The sequence below is a fragment of the Furipterus horrens genome, unplaced genomic scaffold (assembly GCF_987537825.1).
Source record: "Furipterus horrens unplaced genomic scaffold, mFurHor1.1.pri manual_scaffold_8, whole genome shotgun sequence".
In the NCBI taxonomy this organism is placed as follows: domain Eukaryota; kingdom Metazoa; phylum Chordata; class Mammalia; order Chiroptera; family Furipteridae; genus Furipterus; species Furipterus horrens.
The window spans coordinates 56,131,897-56,154,046 of NW_028327178.1; the positions used below are offsets into that span (position 1 = coordinate 56,131,897).

The 22,150-nt window shown below is 36.8% G+C and overlaps 1 protein-coding gene across 4 annotated transcripts in view; it reads right to left on the reverse strand.

Annotated features, from left to right (window-relative positions):
- Window positions 1–901: 901 nt before the first annotated feature.
- The window catches only part of MIMS1 (mitochondrial inner membrane structural 1), a 58,453-nt gene continuing 37,204 nt past the window's right edge, over window positions 902–22,150 (reverse strand). For all 4 annotated transcript variants that reach the window (XM_090285867.1, XM_090285870.1, XM_090285868.1 and 1 more), the window contains 3 exons: window positions 18,623–19,133; window positions 5,152–5,263; window positions 902–1,766 (listed from right to left, as the gene is read on the reverse strand). In XM_090285867.1, the coding sequence (XP_090141993.1) occupies window positions 1,533–1,766; window positions 5,152–5,263; window positions 18,623–19,098 (822 nt within the window). In that variant the 5' untranslated portion in view covers window positions 19,099–19,133 and the 3' untranslated portion in view covers window positions 902–1,532. The remainder of the gene's footprint in view (window positions 1,767–5,151; window positions 5,264–18,622; window positions 19,134–22,150) is intronic.

Genomic DNA, 22,150 nt, shown 5'->3' on the forward strand with positions numbered 1-22,150 from the left:
GTCAGTTTGAAATTGCAAGTTCAACTCTATCAGGAGACAAACCATCCTCCTGATCAGCTCCGCCTGTTGCACAGCAGGTCCTGTCCTCTCCCCTTACTGCTCTGCTCAACCCACAAAAGAAAGATCCCAACCATATTAATTTAAGAACTGTTCCAAGATAATGATTAGATGTATCAAATGTAAGCACTTTTTTCCCTTTAAAGTATTCTCTAAATTTGGCCAGACTAAATATTAAATACAAAAATCCTGCCAAAGACCAGTGATCCCTGCAGGATTGTTTCGGGCAGTCCCTCTGACAGTCTCAATGGACAATTTAGGAAAAGGCCACTCCCTATTCTATTCATCCAAGGGTTAGAATGGAAGTAAAATTCAGTTAAAGCAAAATGAAACAGACACAGACATCCTTAAACATACCCACAAAATCATGGCAACTTTCATATCTGACAATGGCTGAATTTCATTCCAAGCAGATAATTTAATGATAGATTTTCTATAAAAAATTCAAGTAAAATGCTCAAGCAAAGATTAAATATCAGGGAAAAAGAAGCAGCTACAATTTAAAAACTTATTCCCCAGTGAGACCAACATTAACTCTGGAACAAAGACACTGGGAAAGAACGCCGGCTTGCTGAGACACAGGTCTGCGATGCGGCAGGGAGTGAGTCAGGTCCGTGACAGCCTGGTGCCCTTTCCCATCCTCCTAAAACTGCATTAGCTTGGAGACCACAAGCTTGAGTCGCTGCTTAAGATAATCCACAACAAACTTAAAAGTATAATTATCTTCATTTTTCCTCTGAAAAATTAGAGAAGACACAACTCACAGTTTTATGTTGTAGGTGAAAACATGCTATGGCCATATATGTTTTTAAAAAAATGATTTATGACAAGCTTCAGGTAAAAATTATTTTTAAATGGTCTATTTTTTCATTTATATATAACCAATACCTTTTATTTACATGTATGACAATTTTTATTTGACTTTCTTCAAATAAAGTCTGCACTTTAACTGGTATGTAACTTAAACACTTTTTATAGAAATACTAAATATCCTTTTATTCACAGGCAGTTTTGATGATAGTAGTTTGTCTCCACATTAAAAATTGAATACAGTTAAAACCTCAATGAATAACATAAAGATGAAGACCCACTATCAACTTCCTGCCTAGGGCCACATCAGTTATTCAAGAAATTGACTGCCTCATCTGCTTAAGTTATAGTTGCAACAAAACATAAAGCAAGTATGATTCTGAAGACCTTGAAAAAGAGCTCTGACTTATAAGATATTAACCACTGCTTAATGCAGCTACTGATGTGAATTCTTATATTGGGTTCACTTTTTCTTTTCAAAGAACACTGATTTTTCTAGTGACATTTAACATTAATAAGGTTATCTTAGTTCTTACAACCCTCAGAGAACTGGCTGGCATAGTTAGGCAACTAACCAAAAATATAATCAGAAGCATGTATCTTTGTCCCAAGTTTCTAAAGGGTTAAAGTGCAGGAATTGTTTATAACCTGTTACATAAGGCACCCTATTCCACCTTTTTTTTAAAAGAAACTTTTTCTTTAGTTTCCTGTAATTTTTCACTGAGTCTATCCTTTGTTTCCTCCATTTTCTCAGTGAGAAGTTCCTTTGTCTCTTCCATCCTGTCCTGCAGATACTCCTTAACAGGAGGTGGTGTTGACATGTAGCCATGACTACGCAAATACTTCACAGTGAAGGAGGTTCCCCCCAAAGTCACGGTATATCGGGCAGGTGTTGCAATCTGAAGGAGAGAAGCAAACAAGCAGATAAATACCTGATTACAACTACTATCGTAAGTAAAAACAATTTGAAGTTATTTTATTGCTTTGCAAGGCTAATGAAGTTATGGTTCTCCCTCTTAACAAGGGGGGGCTTCTTCTGTAAACTCTTTTTATAAATATCTGCTCCTCAGTGACCCAGGATGGCAGAACATTCACAGTGGCAGCACTAAAGTCTATGATGATATGCTAGTGACCCTGGAGGGAAAGAGAGCTCAGCAACATTACCAACAACAAAGGCACACATGTCTCTATTGGTGACTCACAAACACCACCTAGAACTAAACTAGAACCAAACTACTTTAGATAGTGAGAGGCAAGGATGGGCCAAATGTTTCTTCTTTACTGAATTTAGTTTAGTTTCACTTCATTATAATCTGCCCGGAGTCTGGAATTCCAGCCAGAACCTTCCTGACGCCAACAAGTGGTAAAATGGAACACATGTTGCAGACATGCACAGGTTTAACTCTGATCAGAAATTTAAGAGCCAAACTAAATACGGTAGTAGACAAACTGGTCAAAGAGAATCATAAACGCAGAGAGTCTGCATCACAATCTGAGACTTCTGTATTAAAATTCGGAGTTGTAATTGTAGATGCACCAGCTACTCTGAAAGAGCTGTATGTGGTCTGTGTCCCCAGTTTCCCTCATTTTCTCTTGAACTTAGCCTAACAAGCTTTCACCCCCACTACAAAAACTGCTCTCATCACCAGAGTGCTGTGAACCATGAAAACCACCTGAGACAGCTTTTCAGTACATGTTCTCTGCTTAGCTGCCAGGCCCCTACTTCCCTGCTTTCCTTCCATCTCAGAGGCTGCCCCTTTCCAGTCATCGTAGATTCCTCCTCATGTCGCCTACCTCTGAACATGCTGGGACAGCACTCAGTGCCTGGACCCTTTCTTTTCTCCACCCATTTCACTCCCTTGGTGGTCTTGTCCAGTTTCATGTCTGCAGTGCAATCAATGTGTTAAAGATTCCAGACTCAACCTTTTCCCCTAAATTCTGGTATATACAACCACCTACTCATTTCCACCAGTATGTATTAGGATCTCAAAATGACATTGTTCAAAACTGACTTTTTGATGTTCAATGGCCCCACCCCGAATCTGCTCCTCTCAGTTTTCTGCACCTCAGGAAATGATGACAGGATTCTTTGGTTGCTCAGGCCTAAAACTGTTAGATACTTTCAAAATATATCCACCTACTTCTTACTAACTCTCCTGCTACCATCTTGATCCTAGGCACTCTCAGCTCTCACCAAGACTACCGCAATAACCTCCTGGCAGGCCTCTGGGTTTCTATCTTTCCCTGTGAGACTGTTTTCAATACAGCAGCTAAAGTGATTTTGTTAAAACAAGTCATACGCTTAAAACTGCCCAATGACTTTCCATCTGATCCTCAGAGTAAAAGCCAGAGTGCTTGCAACGGCCTGTCAGGCTGCCTTGATGTGGACACTTCTGCGTTAGCACTGCTCACTTGTTCCAGCTACACTGGTTCCTCCTGTTCCCTACAAACTCCAGGTATCCTGCAGCCTCGGGACCTTGAACTTGGGTTTCCCCTGCTTGGAACATTCTTCTCCCACACAGCTGCCTGATTAACTCTTACCTTCTTGCAACCCTCCTGAAAAACGAATACCAAACAACAACACAAACACATCCCCTTCTCAGGTTTGTTCTTTCTTCTTAGCACTTATCACCATCTAAATACTCTGTGTGTGTGTGTACTTTTTTTCTTAACTTTCCCTTCTTTATCTCTCCAACTGCCCCCATCATTAGAATAAGCTACACGAGGGCAGGTGTTTTGAAATTTTGCACTGTTTTATCTAATTACAGTATTCCCAGTATTTAGAATTGGCACTCAGCATACAGTAGGGGCTCAACAATTTTTTATCACCTCAAACAACAGTGCATCTCAAGGACAGTACAAGAGGGTTATGAATGTGTCCTAGCCAAGGCCACAAGGTCATAATTACAGGTTTTTTTTTCATCTTCGCCACAACTCTTTGGGGCTTTGCCTTGTCAAAGTAGTAAGTCTAAGTGTTGCTCAACTTGACAAACTACAGGTTACAGTAAATACCCAGGAGAATCCCCCTCCACATTTCCCACCTTGCATAGGAACAATGAGTGAGAAGAAACACTGCTAACATAATCTACCTACATGCACAGTTTCATGTTTCAATCCCAACCCAACACGCATGCATTCAGCTCTGATTTGCCTACACAAAACACAATACCAGGCATACTGAGAACACAAAAAGAAGACATGATTCTGAATTACTGGACACTCATAATCAAATAAAGAAAACATTAAAAAAAAGTGACAAAAAGACTGTGATATGAACTATATAAGAGTACATATGTTATGGGAGCATGGGATAATGAGCATTTATTATTAAGAAAGTGGTTTAAAGCATTGTCAAATAGTTTGATTTATTAAGGTTAAATTAGACCCACTATAACTATAAACTTGATAATTTATTAATTTAGTAAGTTTTAATGTTAAGAAATGCAGCAATTAAGCTTAGTCTGCTAGTCAAAATTATAATAAAAAAGGAAATCTCCAAGACTTTAGAGAATTCTAAGGAGAATGATAGAATAAAACTTTAGTTCTGAGTATGTACTATTATAAAACCATGATTCTAAATATTTTATGCAAAAAAAATAAAATAATATCTAGTTTCCGAATGCCTTCTATTTGTTCTTTCTTAGGATGAAGCTACAAAAAATCTCACAATTATTTGTCAATTGAGAAAAATGAGATTAATATGTCTAAATTCCACAATTTACAATGAGTCTTCTCTTCTGAACTAAAGACCCATAGGTGTAGAAACTATAAAGATGCCATTGTCTAAATCCAGATAAGTTATAAAGTCTAAGAACTTCTAAAATAAAACACACATAACATCTAACAACAAAGTTTAAGGTTTATCACATAAAGCAACTTGAATTAAACTTTACTACTTTACTTATTAAGAAGATGAACTATTATAAATATTAACATAAATGCTACATTTCAATTATAAGTCAGGTGGCATGTGAATCTCTCAATAAGGAAAAGTAGTATATTATTGATAGGAAAAATGTCAAAATTTCTACCCTAGAAATTCAGAAGTTTCACATTTGATCAGAGCAGGTTATGAATGCTCTACCTATTTTCAAGGAGCTTTTCCTAAACTATCATTTTGTTTACACTTAAAATTTTAAACTTTTATCATTAGACACACAGGAGATGAAATACAATATTTTACATTACAAAAGTGAACAACTGGGTACTAACATTTAGTTTTCTGGAGAACTGAGCAGGTCATCTATTAAGTGTGAGGAGTAATCCATTTATAATAGTACCTACCTTAAATAAGGCATATGCTGTTAGTGCATTTCCACTCTGGGAATTTTTCAGAATGTTTACCACACTGTCAGGTAACCCAATTAGTTCTAGAAAAGGAACAACATTCACTCCTCTAAGAAAAAAACAAAAGAGTAATTTAGACACAGACACACACATTTTTTGGAATAAATATTTTCAAAAGTTTATCTGAAACACCAAAACCAAATTTAGTTTAAAAGTCAATTCTACATTATCAAGCACTTTAATTTCACTCTAAAAGAACAATATGTACACAAACACCAGTGTCACGTTATAGCTTACTGTGAGTAACTCCTGCTTCTGCATGTAGACATCCCTAATTAGCACATTTAGAAAAACAGATGCATTTATCAGAGCAAAATTAATACCTTTCAGTAACTTAAAAGGATCAGAATCACTTACCTGATCTTAGTTTCCTCAACTAAACACCACTACCTTAGAACACTCCAACTCAAATTTCAAGACCTAAGCTTTTTACCTCTAATATTACACGTCAAACTATACTATCATGGTAAAAGCAAGTGATATATAGCATTTCTTATTGGTTATGATGAAAAGAACAAATGATTCTATGGGTTTGATGAAAACTTCAATTATTCTAGACAGATGCTTTTATGCTATTATCAGATTTTATAGGCAGGTGAAGAACAATTACCATAAATTGCAACAAATTTTTGGAGGGAGGGAAAGAAGACAGAGAAAGCCTCTAATCTGAGCTGTTATGTCCTAATGTATGTGTAGTTTTCCTGATTATCAACATTTTATTACATTGGCACATTCAGACATGCATGCCCTCACTCATGCTTGTGTTCTCTCATTGTGTACTTTTACAGATATTGTGACCCTTCACCTCTAACTCAGAACAAGGCTCTTGTTCTGTGATTCTCCTATATAAACATGATTTAATTATCACACTCAAGAAATTTAACATATGTAATAGTATATAGTTAATATTATTTAATGTTAAAATTTCCTAAATTGGCTCAGTTATGTCCCTTAATGCTAATCCTGTCATGTCTCTCTAGTCCCTTTTCTCCAGAAATGCTCCCTATAACTTTTTTGTTGAGGGGGAAGGCACCATGTCTTTCCCGACACTGAGAATTTTTAAGGTTTTAGTCCAATTACATGGTACACCATCCCTCAATTTGGACTTGTCTTATTCTTTCCTTGTGATTAGATTCTGGTTAAATGTTTTTCAACAGGAAAACTGTACAGTTGATTCTGCACAGTTCATTTTGGTGCACCAACTGGGGCCATATAATATCAGTTTGTTTCATCACTGATGTAAGTTTGATTCTTGGTTAACGCAGGGCCCAGAGATTGTATACATACATGCCCTTTCTCTATGTAATTCAGAAAGAAAATTGCCTGGATCCATGATTTTTATGGTAGTTGCAAACTCCTAATTTATTTTTAATATTAAAGAATAATTTGATTAACTAGGGAAAAGTTGTCCCTCTCAGTGATTTCACTATAAGCCTAAAAAACCAAGGACTACTCAAAAGAGATGACTGAATATCATCAAAGAAAATTACCTTTTATCTATAAGGGGAAACTAGATAACTGAAGTAACCCTTTAAAGAGTTTGAAGAAAACACCAATTACAAATGCAAACTGGTTTCTTCTATCTCCCCACTATCAGTTTCTTTAAAAACCACTTTCTTAAGAGAGAATTCTATTAAAGCAAGATTTAGTACAATAAAAATTATTCTGATTTTATAGTCACTATGTACAGTAACATGCTACCACAGCATGCTAATTATCTTCCAGCATCAACACAATTATAAAATTATTTCATTAATCATTTCCTTGTTCAGACTAAGCCCAGTATATAAAATCTGCATTTTTAACAGCAGGTCATGAAGGGGGAGAAAAGACAAACATCTGGCCAAATCTAAGACAAAATTGGGTGATTAAAAAAAAAAAAAAAATACACCCAGTAATTATCTCAGAAACCTTGCACAAGTATCCTTTGTAAAATAGGGAAAAAAGCACCTGGTTCTACTTATTTCTAAAATACTCATTTGATAACTTGACTTTTTAAAAAATAAAAATAACTTCCATTTTCTTTGGAATTGCAACATAGGAAGTATTAATGAGAGTTTGATTCAAACAATAATATGCACTTTCCGTCACTTTTTACTCTGAACTTTCCATAGGCTGACTAAAATATTTGCCTCACAAACTGCCAGCTTTATGGATGTTTCTACTGATGGAGGAACATATAAGGGCCAAAGCACATTTACAGTATGGATAAAATGACATAAAAATCAGTCAGGACTTGGTCTCAGAGTGATCTATGGCTTTAGGAATTTGAGACCCAAAACATGAGGCATCTAAACATAGGGACAAAACCATCATCACAGAGCTAACAATGGACCAGAGAACTTCTGGTTAAAATACACAGTATATCTGCAGGCTATATTGGATAGAAGCGACAATAAAGCTTAAATAAAATCTATTAGTATGCACAATTTAGATAACCCTGACATGAAATGTTTTAAAAGTCTGAGATCTTTATCACTGAGTTAACTAAATAAAGAAAGGCATTTTGAGGAATTCCGGCCAAGATGGAGACATAGACAGACATGCTGCGTCTACCACCACTAAGAAGGAATGCAACTACCTCAAAACTAAAGACAACTAGAAGTTCCAGAAAATCAAGCTGCATGGAAGTCCAACAAACAAAGGCATAAAGAAGAAATACTCATCCAGACAGGTAGGAGGGGCAGAGCCGTGGTGGATAGGACGCGGTGTATTCGCAGCAGCATTGGCAGTAAGCAGTCACACATTTTAAAAAGCTGGGAGGGACACATGGGGAGAGCTCCCAGCACCAGACCAACCACACAGTTCATGGTCCCAGCTCCAGAGTAAAATAAAGCCTTATTGCTTTTGATTGTGCAAACCAGTAGGCAATGGGGCAGAGGAAGAAACTGGTCCATCTCTCAGCAGAGTCCACTTGTTTAAAGGGCCCCCACAGTCCTAGAACATCTGCAGACCCATTCGCTCTGGCAACTACAGCCAGGGCAACAGCTAGAGGCACCAGTCCCATACAAAGCAGGAAAAGTGCATGGAAAAGGGGTGAGTGCTGAGCAAGCAGCAGTGTTTCCTCTCAAACTCCTCCCCTACAAACAGCGCCACAACGTGGTGAAATGGGTCGCCCTGTACTGACCCATACCTAAGGCTACTCCTCTTACAATGTAACAGCAGTGAGTGACAGCTCTATCTAAGACACAGAGGCAAACAAACACAGGAGCCTGTCAAGATGAGGAGACAGAGAAGTATGGCCCAAAAGGGGGAACAGATCGAGGTTCCAGTTGGAAAACTAAGCAACAAGGAGACAGCCAACCTAACAAGCAAGGACAAAGCCACCCTAACAAATGCAGAGTTCAAAACCCTTGTGATAAAGATGCTCACAGACTTGACAGATATGCTTAAATATGGCAAACACATAAGGGAAGAAGTGAAGGTTATGCTAAGTGAAACAAAGGAAAATCCACACAAAACCAATGGTGAAGGGAAGGAAACTGGGGTTCAAATCAATGACTTGAAACATAAGGAAGAAAAAAACAGTCAACCAGTACAGAATGAGAAAACAAGAATTGAAAAAAATGAGGAGAGGCTTAGGAACCTCTGGGACAACTTTAAATGCGCCAACATCCGAACCATAGGGGTGTCAGAAGGAGAAGAGGAAGAGCAAGAAATTGAAAACTTATGTGAGAAAATAATGAAGGAAAGCTCCCCAAATTTGGCGAAGGAAACAGACATACAAATCCAGGAAGTACAGAGTCCCAAACAAGCTAGATCCAAAAAGGACCACACCAAGACACATGATTATTAAAATACCAAAGGTTAAAGATAAAGAGAGAATCTTAAAAGCAGAGTTATCAGCTGATTTCTCAAAAGGAACTTTTCAGGCAAGAAGGGACTGGCAAGAAGTATTCAAGGTGACAAAAAGCAAGGACTTACAACCAAGATTACTCTATCTAGCAAAGCCACCATTTAGAATGGAAGGGCAGATAAAGTGCTTCCCAGACAAAGTAAAGCTAAAGGAGTTCTTCATCACCAAGCCATTATCATATGAAATGTCAAAGGGACTTACTTAAAAAAAAGAAGATCAAAACTATGAACACTAAAATGACAACAAACTCACAACTATCAACAAATGAATCTAAAAAATAAAAACAAAACCCAACTAAGCAAACTGGAATAGGAACAGAATCATAGGTATGGGGATCATTTGGAGGGTTAGCAGCTGTGAGGGGGAAAGGGGAGAAATGGGGAAATGGTGCAGGGATTAAGAAGCATAATTCGTTGGTACAAAATAGACAGGGGGATGTTAAAAATAATATAGGAAAGAGTGAAGCCAAAGAACTTATATGCATGACCCATGGACATGAACTAAGCGGGGTGGGATTGCTGGAGGGAAGGGGGGGTACTGGGCAAAGGGAAGCAAAGAAAAGAAAAAGATTGGTACTACTATAACAACATAATCAATAAAATATACTTAAAAAAAAAAAAAGAATGGCATTTTGCTTTATGGTTACTAGCAAGGCAGCATGCTTTAGTCAGTGACTAAAACAAACACTGGTCAGTAATGCAGTGTGACTTCTAATGCCCATCCTTCAAGTTACAAACTATTTTTTCTTCTTTCTTTTAATAGTAAGTGGGCAACAAGCAAATAACAGAGAAGTTTTCCTAGCTAAAACTAAATAAAGTAAAGCCACTCTCTTGTCAGTTAAATTTTTAAAAATCTGTAATTGATATAATCAACTCCAATTTTACAAAAAAATCATCTCAGAATGAAAGTACATTGCCATTTGATCATATCCTAAATCCTTATTTTTAAGTATTACTTGCGATAAGATCTTCACTTAGAACGAATCAACTTTTAGCTTCTGAAGTATTAAAGATTAAATAAAAGCACTAAGAACTGTTCTGGGAATCAACATATCCTACAAAATACAAATTTTTAGCAATGAGATGTTATAACAAAACTGAACCAACAGTCTTAGCTGGGCAGTAGTGGTGGGTCTGGCAAATGAATTCTCACACTGGAAAATAGCCAAAGACAAGTTCTGATGGGGAAAGGATGTGACTTTAAAATGGATAGTCTTATCACCATGTTTACACACAACCGTTCTGCAAAAAAGAGGGAGGTGGCTAAAACTAAAAAAGGTGCATTCCACAGGAGATGGAAGAATGTTATAGTTGTCTCAGGTACCAGATAGCGCTGAAAAAAATCTTAAGAAAAATTAGTATCAGTAGGTTATTTGCGGTCTAATTATTTTAGTTATAGAAATCTTTAACTAAAGAAGGAAAAGTAAAAGGAACAAAAGTGCTCTTTTTAACAGTCCAAAATAGACTCTCATATTCAATTAATTAAAAACTCAGGATTCTCCCTCTAAGGCCAGGAGACTGAATGCTTATTAAGGGCAGCATAAGGAAGACAGAAGAAACAAGTATTATCATGTCATCTTCCACACTACTACATCAGAAATACCCTCAATGGCTCAAAAAAGAAAATTTAGTATATAAAAAGACATTAATTAAGTATAAAAACTGAATGTCTATAACTTTTATGCAAAATGGTATACAATTTTATGCTCTGCTAATCAACTAAGGGAAGATTTGAAAAGTTCTATAAAAATCATACATGTCCAGAAAATGTCATTTTTAAAGAGACAATTCCATGAAGTGTACATATAAGGACCATCTGGGAAGAAAAAAAAATTCTCAAAGAATATATAATGAAGATATAATTAAGTAAAAGATATGCAGAGAAAAAGAACAGCATCAATTATACAAGGTTAAAAAAATTCCTTAAAGAAGTTTTCTAAAGAAATATCTCTAATCCTGTGTTTCCCAAGAATAAGTACAATTTTAATTCTATTGTCTTTTTGTTGCATCTTTTTTTTTTTTAAGTCCTCATCGAAGGATATGTTTTACTGATTTCAGAGAGACAGGAAGAAAGAGAGAAAGAGAAAGAGAAACATTGATGTGACAGAACAACATCGATCAGTTGCCTCCTGTATGCACGACGAGCAGGGATCAAACCCGCAAACTAGGTATGTATCCTAACTGGGGATCAAACCCACAACCTTTTGGTGCACAGGACGATGCTCCAACCAACTCAAGCCACTGACCAGGGCCCATCATATTTTAATTTAGTAAACAATAAGCTTTATCCAAGGAGTGAGCTTCACATACAAAACTATCATATGGAGGAGGGACTAAAATGGCGGAGGAGTAAGGGGAGGCTGCACTTGCTTGTTTCCGAGACCTGTCTGTAGTTTAGACTAATTGTGGACAGAGCATCTCAGTTAACATCTGGATACTGGCAGGAGTTGAGCCTTGGTACTGCTGGCAGCAGAGGAGACCATCTTGGAGCGACTTGTCTGGTGAGGATCGCAGAGGACAAAGGGGCGAGACATGAGTTCTGGCTAGCTTGGCTCCCTGAGCTGCGCTGGCAGTGCACAAAGATATTTTAGTGCCCCTAGGTTTCCCCTGAGAGGAGTCAGGGATGGAGAGCGAAGCTCTGCCCACTGGCAGAGTCAGGAGTGGGCCAGGTGCCATCTGGCTATGAGAGGCAAGGAGCAGTGTGGTTTTTTAAATTTTGGGTGTGTGTGTGTTTGTTTACTTGCTTTTTCTTTTGATTGATCTTTTCAGACCAGGGAGGAAAGGCTAAGGGTGGGGAGAGATACTTGAAGAACACAGTGGTGTGCACCCGCACTGGAGTGCCCCAGTCCGCTGGCCCCAGTGCACAACTGGCCCACTGATGGCCCGCCAGGGACGGGCGCGCAGAAGCGCCCACAGTTCGCCCAACCCTGCGCGCAACCAGGTGGCCCACTGTCACCCCTGGGCCAGTGCAAAGAAAAGCTGGCCACACGCTCATCCAGTTGGGCAACCGGTCCACCTACGACCTGCACACTCCTGGCCTGCACAAGGGAGTGCACGCGCCCCTGGCTAAGGCCAAAATGGGTGAAGTGAACTAGAGGGACTCTGTAAAAGTTTTGGGTGCTGGCTCTGGACAAAGAGCAGGGAGAGCAGCAGACTACTGTAAATCCCAGTGCAAATCATCTCCAGTGTTATGGGAGAAATCTCTTAAGCAGATTACTCCCCACCAAGAGCATCAGCAGGAGGCAGGAGCTCAACAAAGGTATACAAGAAGGTCATACCACAAAGTCAGGAAACAAAAGCAGGTCAATCTAAGAACAGAAACAACAAGAAGAGCCACCTAAAATGGAGAGAAGAAGAAATAACAACCCAACAAAAAAAAAGAATTCCAGAAGGAGGGATAGAAAAATAGAGGTAAGCAAACTATCAGACACAGAATTCAAAACAATGGTAATGAGGAACCATAATGAATCCAACAAACTCAGAGAAAACTATAACAAACTCCAGAGGAACTACAATGAACTCCAGGGAAACTACAAAGAACTCCAGGGAAGCTACAAGGAACTTACTAAGAACTACACCAGTATGAAAAAGGACATAGAACATGTCAATAAGAGCCAAGAAGAAATGAAGAATACAATTTCTGAACTGAAAAACAATAGAAGGAATAAAAAGCAGGGTAAATGAAGCAGAGGATCGGATCAGTGAGCTAGAGGACAATGTAGAAAAAAATTACCAGTGCAACAAAATCAAAAAAGACAAGAAAGAATGAAGAGGGTTTAAGAGAGCTGCAGGACAACAAGAAACACAACAATATCTGTATCATAGGGATACCAGAAGGATAAGAAGAGGAGCAAGGGATAGAAAACATGATTGAAAAGTAATTACAGAAAAGTTCCCGAACATGAGGAGAGAAAAAGTCTCACAAGTACAGGAAGCACAGAGGGTCTCAATGAAGATGAACCCTAAAGGCCCACTCCAAGGCACATCATAATTAAAATGGCAACATTCCAGGACAAAGAGAGAATCCTAAAGGCAGCAAAACAGAAAATAACATACAAGGGAGCTCTGATAAGGCTATCAGTTGATTTCTCAACAGAAACACTACTAGCCAGAAGGGAATGGCAAAAAATATTTCAAGCAATGAAAAACAAAGGCCTACAACCAAGACTACTCTACACAGCAAGGCTCTCTTTCAAAATTGAAGGAGAAATAAAGAGTTCCCCAGACAAAGGAGGAGTAAAAGAATACATCTCCACCAAACCAGCATTGCAAGAGATGCTAAAGGGAATTCTTGAAGAAAAAGAAGAAAAAGAGAGCAGGAGAGGAACACAGGTACAAAGGGAAATGAATAAATACCTATCAAGAACACCCTTAAATGTAAATAGATTAAATGCACCAATCAAAAGACATAGGGTAGCGTAATGGATACGAAAACAGGATCCACATATATACTGTCTACCAAGAGACACATCTCAAACAAAAGATATACACAGATTGAAAGTGAAGGGATGGGAAAAAGTATTCCAAGAAAATGTACATTAAAAAAAAAGCTGAGGTAGCAATACTTATATCAGACAAAACATTTCACAGCAAAGGCCATAAAATGAGACAAAGAAGGACATTTCATAATACTTAAGGGAAAAATCTATCAAGAAGATATACCTTGGTAAACATATACGCACTTACCACAGGAGCACTCAAAAATATAAGGAAAATCTTGAAGGACTTCAAGAAAGATATTGACAGCAAACACTCATAGTAGGGGAATTTAACACCCCATTGTCAACAACAGACAGATCGTCAAAGCATGAAACACAGGCATTGAACAACACTCTAGATCAAGTGGACTTAATTAATATATATATAACTTTTTACCTCAAAGAAGCAAAATATACATTTTTTTCAAATACACATGGAATATTTTCAAAGATAGATCACATGGTGAAACACAAAAGAAGCCTCAACGAATTCAAGAAAATTGAAATTATATCAAGCATCTTCTCAACCACAATGACTTGAAACTGGAAATCAACCTCAAGGAAAAAACTCAAAGACATTTAAACTCATGGAGAATGAATAACATGCTATTAAAAATGAATGGGTTAACAATGATATGAAGGAAGAACTCAAAAAGTTTCTGGAAACAAATGATAATGAACAAACAACAGCCCCAAATCTATCAAACACAGCAAAAGCAGTGCTGAGAGGAAAGTTCATAGCAGTACAGGCATACCAAAAAAGGATAGAAGAATCTCAAATAAAAAATCTAACCTAACAGCTACAAGAACTAGAGGAACAACAACAAAGCCCAGAGCATGTGGAAGGAAGGAAATCATCAAGATCAGAGCAAAATTAAATGACATAGAAACTAAAGAAACAATTCAAAAGATCAATAAAACCAGGAGCTGGTTCTTTGAAAAGATATACAACACTGACAAGCCTTTATCAAGGCTCATCTAGAAAAATAAGAAGAGAGGACCCAAATAAAAAAACCATCAGAAACAAAAGAGGAGAAATAACAACTACTAACACAGAAATACAAAGGATTATAAGAATTACCTCAAACAATTGTATGGCAAGAAATATGACAACCTAGATGAAATGGACAAATTTCTGGAAACATAAGCTTCTAAAATCAAATCAAGAAGCAGAAAGCTATTCATAGATGGATAACTACTAGTGAAATTGAAGCAGTAATCAAAAACCTCACAGCATACAAAAGCCCTGGACCAGATGGCTTCACAGGTGAATTTTACAAAACATTTAGGGAAGAACTAACTCCTATTCTTCTCAAACTATTCCAAAATATCCATGAAGAGGGAAGACCCCTAAACTCTTTCTATGAAGCCAGTATTACCCTAATTCCAAAACGAGGTCAAGACACAACAAAGAAAGAAAACTACAGGCCAATATCACTGATGAACACAGACGCTAAAATCCTCAACAAAATATTGGCAAACTAGATTCAGCAACACATTAAAAAGACCATACACCACAATCAAGTGGGATTCATCCCAGGGATGCAAGGATGGTTAAATGTTTGTAAATCAATAAATGTAATACACCACATAAACAAAATGAAAGATAAATATCACATGGTTATATCAATAGATGTTGAAAAAGCATTTGATAAAGTACAACACCCATTTATGATGAAAACACTCAGCAAAATGGGAATAGAAGGAACATACCTCAACATAATAAAGGCCATATATGAGAAACCTGAAGCCAACATCATACTCAATGGGCAAAAACTGAAAGCATTCCCCCTGAGATCAGGAACAAGACATGGATGTCCACTCTCTCCACTCCTATTCAACATAGTCTTGGAAGTTCTAGCCACAGCAATCAGACAAGGAAAAGAAATGAAAGGCATCCAAATTGGAAAACAGGAAGTAAAATTGTCATTATTTGCAGATGACATGATAGTATACATAGAAAACCCTATAGACTCCACTAAGAAACTATTCGACGTAATTAGTGAATTTGACAAATTAGCAGGGTAAAACGTCAATATGCAGAAATTGAGGACATTTCTGTACACCACACACACACACGAAAAAAAAAAAAAACAGGGATAGAAACTAGAAAAAAAAAATCCCATTTACTATAGCAACAAAAAAATAGAGTACCTAGGAATAAACTTAACCAAGGAGGTAAGAGACCTGTACTCAGAAAACTGTAACACTGAAGAAAAAAATTAAGGAAGATACAAATAAATGGAAGGATATACCATGTTCACGAATGGGAAGAATCAACATCATTAAAATGCCCATACTACCCAAATCAATTTATAGATTCAACACAATCCCTATTACAATACCAGTGACATATTTCACAGATCTAGAACAAATACTTCAAAAATTTATATGGAACCAAAAAAGACCCCAAATAGCCACAGCAATCTTGAGACAGAATAACATGGTAGGAGAAATCACAATACTTGATGTCAAACTATACTATAAAGCCACTGTAATCAAAACAGTCTTGTAGAGGCTTAAGAACAGACATATAGATCAATGGAATAGACTAGAGAGCCCAGAAATAAACCCAGGTCTCTATGGTTAATTAATATTTGACAAAGGGGAAAGGAGCATAAAATGAAGTGAAAAGAGCCTCTTCAACAAATGGTGCTGGTAGAACTGGACAGGGATGTGCAAAAAAATGGAACTAGACCACCAACTTACACCACAGACCAGAATAAACTCAAGATGGATTAAAGAGTTAAATGTAAGCTGTGACACCATAAAAGTCCTAGAGGAAAACATAGTCAGGATGATTTCGGATATCACACGTAGCAATATTTTCACCAATATATCTCCTACATCAAGAAAAATAAATGAAAGAATAAACAAATGGGACTACACCAAACTAAAGAGTTTCTGCTCAGCAAAAGAAAACATCAGCAAGATGAAAAGGGAACCAACCACATGGGAAAACATATTTGCCAATGATACCTCAGACAAGGGATTTATCTCCAAATATATAAAGAACTTATTCATCGCAACACCAAGAAAACAGACAACCCAATTAGAAAATAGGCAAGGATCTGAACAAACACTTCTCTAAAGAGGACATACAGAGGGTCCGGTCCATAGGTGTGTGAAAGAATGTTCAACATCACTAGCCATCAGAGAGATGCAAATAAAAACCACAGTGAGATACTACTTCACACTGGTCAGAAAGGCCATCATCAACAAATCAACAAACAAGTGCTGGTGAGGATGCGGAGAAAACGGAACCCTACTGCGCTGTTGGCGGGAATGCAGACTGGTGTAGCCACTATGGAAAACAGTATGACATTTCCTCAAAAAACTAAAAATGGAGCTGCCTTTTGAACCAGCAATTCCATTGCTAGGATTATACCTGAAGAATCTTGAAATACGCAATCAAAAAAACCTATGCACCTCTATTTTCATAGCAGCGCTATTTGTAATAGCCAAGTGCTAGAAATAACCTAAGTGCCCATCTGTAGATGAGTGGATCAAAAAACTGTGGTACATTATTACAATGGAATGTTATGTGGCAGAAAGAAAGAAGGAACTCCTACCATTTGTGACAACATGGATGGAACTCGAGAGAATTATGCTTAGCAAAATAAGCCCTGCAACGAAAAACAAATATCATATGATATCATTTAATACAGGAAACTAATGAACAGCACAAACAAGAGCAAAATTGAACCAGAGGCATGTAAACAAGGAGCAGACTAAAAGTTACCAGGGAGGAGGGAAGGAGGGAGAGCAATGAGTTAAAAAAGGAAAGGGAAGGGTCTAGTTAAGGAACTAGTATATATGGCCCATGGACATAGAAAACAGGTTGGGGAATGACTGGGGGAGAAAGGGTGGGCTGGGTTGGGGGAGCAATGGGGGGAAAAGTGGGACAACTGTAATAGAAAAACAATAAATAAATATTTTATTAATATCTTAATATCAAGTTAGTAAATACAACTAAACGCTGACAGTGTACTATTGGGAAGTATAAAATAATTGCAATCCCATTAAGGGAGAGTTTACTAAAATGTCAAAGTGATCTGCACTTTGCTGTCTCATTGCCCTCATGACAATGAGCTCGCTGGGGTTGGTCAAATTCAGATGAGTACAAGAAAAGCCTACACAGGTTCAAAGGAACAGGCACAGATTGATACCTGCTTGGTTCTGCAAGAGGCAGAAACAAACTGAAAGTCATTGGGAAGCTGTTTCTATCTGTATCCCTACTAAAAAATAGTGTGAATAATATAATTTACCTGAAAAGAAAGGAATGGTATTTAACTAGAAAAGAAATTCCATGTTTTACAATATTGGGAGGATAAGCCTACAAAATTAACTTTTAAAAAAGTTTATTTTATTTTGGTAAGAACACCTAACATAAGATGTACCTCTTAATAAAATATTAAGTGTACAACAAATTAACTTCTGATCACAATAAAAGATATAGCATTGACATTTATCAGACATGAGTAAGACTGCAATTTGTACTATTTTGTTCTATTTTGTGTCTACAACAGGAATTAGCCAGGCTTTGGCAAAATTATTTTACTAATTTTCCACTTAAGTCATACACATAAAAAAAACAAACAAACAGATATCTTCTTACATTTATGGACACTTTACAAAATACTCGAGTAAAGAACACATGATACTGCCAAATTTCTGAAATGATTTTATTTCTGTGCTATCCTGAATGTTGATAGGATATGCACAGCGAGAGCATAAGTTTTGAAATCAGACTGTGAGTTTTCTGGAAAAAGCTAAGTTATTTTGACTTAATCTGTTTCCTAATAAAATGAAAATAATTGCACTACCTGCTTCATATGATTGCTGTGAGGATTAAATGAGATACTACAGTTAAAATTTAGCAATGCTTCATGTGCACAGAAAGTAAATGTTAGCTATTATTATTATTAAAATGTGAAAAAGTTATGAAAAGTAGTCATTTTCTATCAATTGAAGACATTAAAAGCATTTAAAAAACTAAGGTTTTCACTAGTACTATTAAGAAGATAAACATTCTGATATAACAGGGAAAGGTGCTCAACCAAGCAAAAACTTACTTTATGGCTGCATAATAAAATGTTCCAAACCAAACACCAGAAGTTACTAGATGCACTGGAATCAAAACTTTTCCATATTGTCTAAATGTTTTCTTAAATCGTTGATAAAGACTAATAGATTTGTCTTGTAAAGGATCAGGTTCTTCCTTTTTTTCTGAAGGAGGTCCTGGAGATGTGGCACTGGATGACAGAACCCTCTTGGAGAAAATACCTTGCTGCCATTGTTTATGGTGAGAAAAGCCCCATTGGGGTGCATAAGCATCAAATGGCTTCCTTTCCTTTGCGGTGCAGTGGGCAGCAGATAAGTGTAGCCATTGTTTTTGAGGACCCTGTTCCAAAACTACTCTGGATTCAGCTCTATACAAAAGTAATGGTCCCTTTATATATTGACAGTGTCCAAAAAGACCAGCTGTATGTGCTTCCATGCATGTCCCATGTGTCAGTCGGAACACAGTCCTTGGTACGTTCCATTGCATTTTGAAGAATGGTGACAGAGGATGGATTTCAGCTTCTATAGAGAACAGATTTAAAAAATAGATTATATAGATTTCCATTTTAAACTAATCCACTTAAGAGTAAATCATCAATTATTAGGAAGTAAAAGGATAGACACTGTTACCAAATCCACAAAATTAATGTTAAGGTATATAGTTGTAACAAAACACAATTTTAAAATCTCATAAAAGCACATTATTTAAATATGATAAACACTCTAAAAGACATCATGGAGTGTAATGTTTTGAAGCTATTTTATTATGACAAAATGGATATTTGTAGGACTCTGTTACTCTACAAGGAAGCAGTGTAGTATAACGGAAAAAAGTTGAGATCTGGAAGCAAAAGACCTGGGCCCTAATGCTGTGGGGACATACTTCATGTAATTCCTTCCTTTTTAGACACCAAGTCCAAGTTCACTAGTAAAATGATGATTACACCACAGGTTGTTATAGGACTTATATGAAATTTCTGATGTAAAAGTGCTTTTATAAACTAACAAGCATCATATCAGTGTTAGTTATTACAATGTTAAGTTCTGATAAATAGTTGATAACATATCACTTATTCTATAATGCCTTTAGGCTAAATTATATTAAAACTAAATCACATGTTATTGGTTAGTGAGAAAAGAGATGGCCTTTTGCAGATATCTATGACTTTTTGTCAGAAACAGTTATAATGTAATTTTAAAAGAACATGGACTTTGGAATAAGATGCACCCAACTGAGTTAATAGTAGTATTATTTTGAGCAAATTACTTGGCCTCTTTAGATATAAGTTTCCCCTCTGGTAAAACAGAATTATGTATGTATTACTACAATATATAGCAAATCAATTCCCTTCTCTCAGCATCAGGTAGTGCCACCTGACCCCCAATCTCCACCCCCATCCCACACCTAACTTACTATTTTAATACATTGATAAGATAATCTTACTTTTTAAACTGTATAGAAAATAAGAGTCAGCGAGACTTGAGTTAGCACCCCAGTAGATCAGCACTCCAATACATACAGCTACTCCACTCCATTTTACATGAATATTTGTTATATGGGTGCAAAGCTGACTATCATCATATAAAAACATCCACTAGTGAATTATTCCCCTATGAAATTAATTCCTTGATTCATCCCTCTCAATTAATCATTAACATCAGCTCCTAGATGGTTCTCACAAATAATCCAACAACAGAATGAAAATGAGTTTTGAAAGGAAATCTCTCAAAAAAAAACAAAACAAAAACAAACAACCGGTTCCCAGGAAGCCTTTAAAGGTGATACTGGAAATTGCTACAAGAAAAGCAAAGTCAGCATCAAGTAACAATCTAAAGCACTGGACTATTTAGTAATCAAAGAGAAAAGTTACCGGAACATAGACAGGTGCCTCAAATAAAGAATTACTTAAATATTAAATGACTAAGGCCATAGAGAAAAATGATTAAACCCTTAATTATTTTTACAAAACTGACTTATTTGTTCTGAAAGTCAAACGCTGAGTAAAGGATATATTATTGTACTCTTCTACAATGTTTATTACATCTTTATTTATATCTATAAATCTGTCCTATGGCTACGCCATGTAAATAACACCAACTGGTTTTTTATCCTAAAACTTAGCTCAGTTGGAATTATAACCTAAAACCTTTCAAATATAAAGTTTAGCTTCATTTTTCACATAAAAATTCCTTTTTCACATTTTATTATGAATTTTTGGTCTCTATTTTAGCTAATTTATTTTGAGGCTTTTGTATAGCAATATTATTTTTAAATGATTCCTATATGTGGCTTTAGTGCATGTGTTTTCTGACCTCAAAACACTTTTTTTCTTTTTAAAGCTATTTCCTTTACAGGACAGCTTTCCAGGAGTTGAAGCTCCCAGAAGTCTAACTTTCATGTAACTAGATTATTATGCATTTGTATGTGTGAATAAAATAAAGAAAAGGGATTTAAAAACAACTAAAGCCTCTTTCCAAGCTTCCAGTTTGCACCCTTTCTCCTGGTTTCCCCAGCTACACCCTCCTATTTGCAAAATTCATTTTTATCCTCTCCACTTATTGCCTATATTTAAGAACATCTTTACCACATTCTATTCAATTTGCTCATTTAAGGTGTACAATTCAATGATTTTTAGTATATTCAGTTGTGCAACTGTCACCATGATCTAAGTTTGGAACATTTTCATCAACCCCCCCCAAAAAACCCATATTCACTATTCCCTGACCCTACCAGATCCAGGCAACCACTAATCTACTTTCTGTCTGCTTGTCTGTTCGGTACATTTCATACAAATGGAATCATAGTATGTGATCCTGTGTGACTGGCTTCACTTAGCATAATGTCTCCAAGGTCATCCCTGTATTACCTCTTGGGCTATGATATACCTTTGTTCCCTGAGAAACCTCTGGGCTAGTGGCTTCCAAATGGGCTGAGCATCACAATCATAGAGAGGCAGAGATGTTGCAGGGGAGTGGAGGTGGTTTCAAAATACAGATTACTGGTCTCCAAGCAGACCTAATAAACCAGGATCTCCTGAAGCCAGATCAAACTGACAATATGAATGTGGGGATCGTTTTTCTAGGTGCAGCAAACTGCTTCAGTGCCAGCGGCAGCATGGTAGCAATGGTATCCTCCATCATCATCATCATAATAAGATTTTTTGAGTCCCCTACTAGGTGACATGTGCTTTGTAAACACTTTAGATGTATTAACTCACATTATTCTCATGGCAACCCTATGGAGGAGAGACTATTGTCAACATTTTATATTTGAAGACACTGAAGCAAAGAGAGAGTAAATAATTTGCCCAATGTCACTCAACTGGTGAGTGGAGAAGCTGAGGTTCAAACCTAGTTTGATCCCAGGCCTATGCTGTCACTAAGCTAAATGTTCACATTTAGAAGTGATAATGCCAGTTTTGAGTAAACCAAGAAACATGATAAAAGCTCCCTAAGAAAACACAGGGCCCAAGAAATTAAGTCTTAAATTTTAAATTAAAAACTAAAATTAAATTAAAATTGAACTATTTAAATTAAAA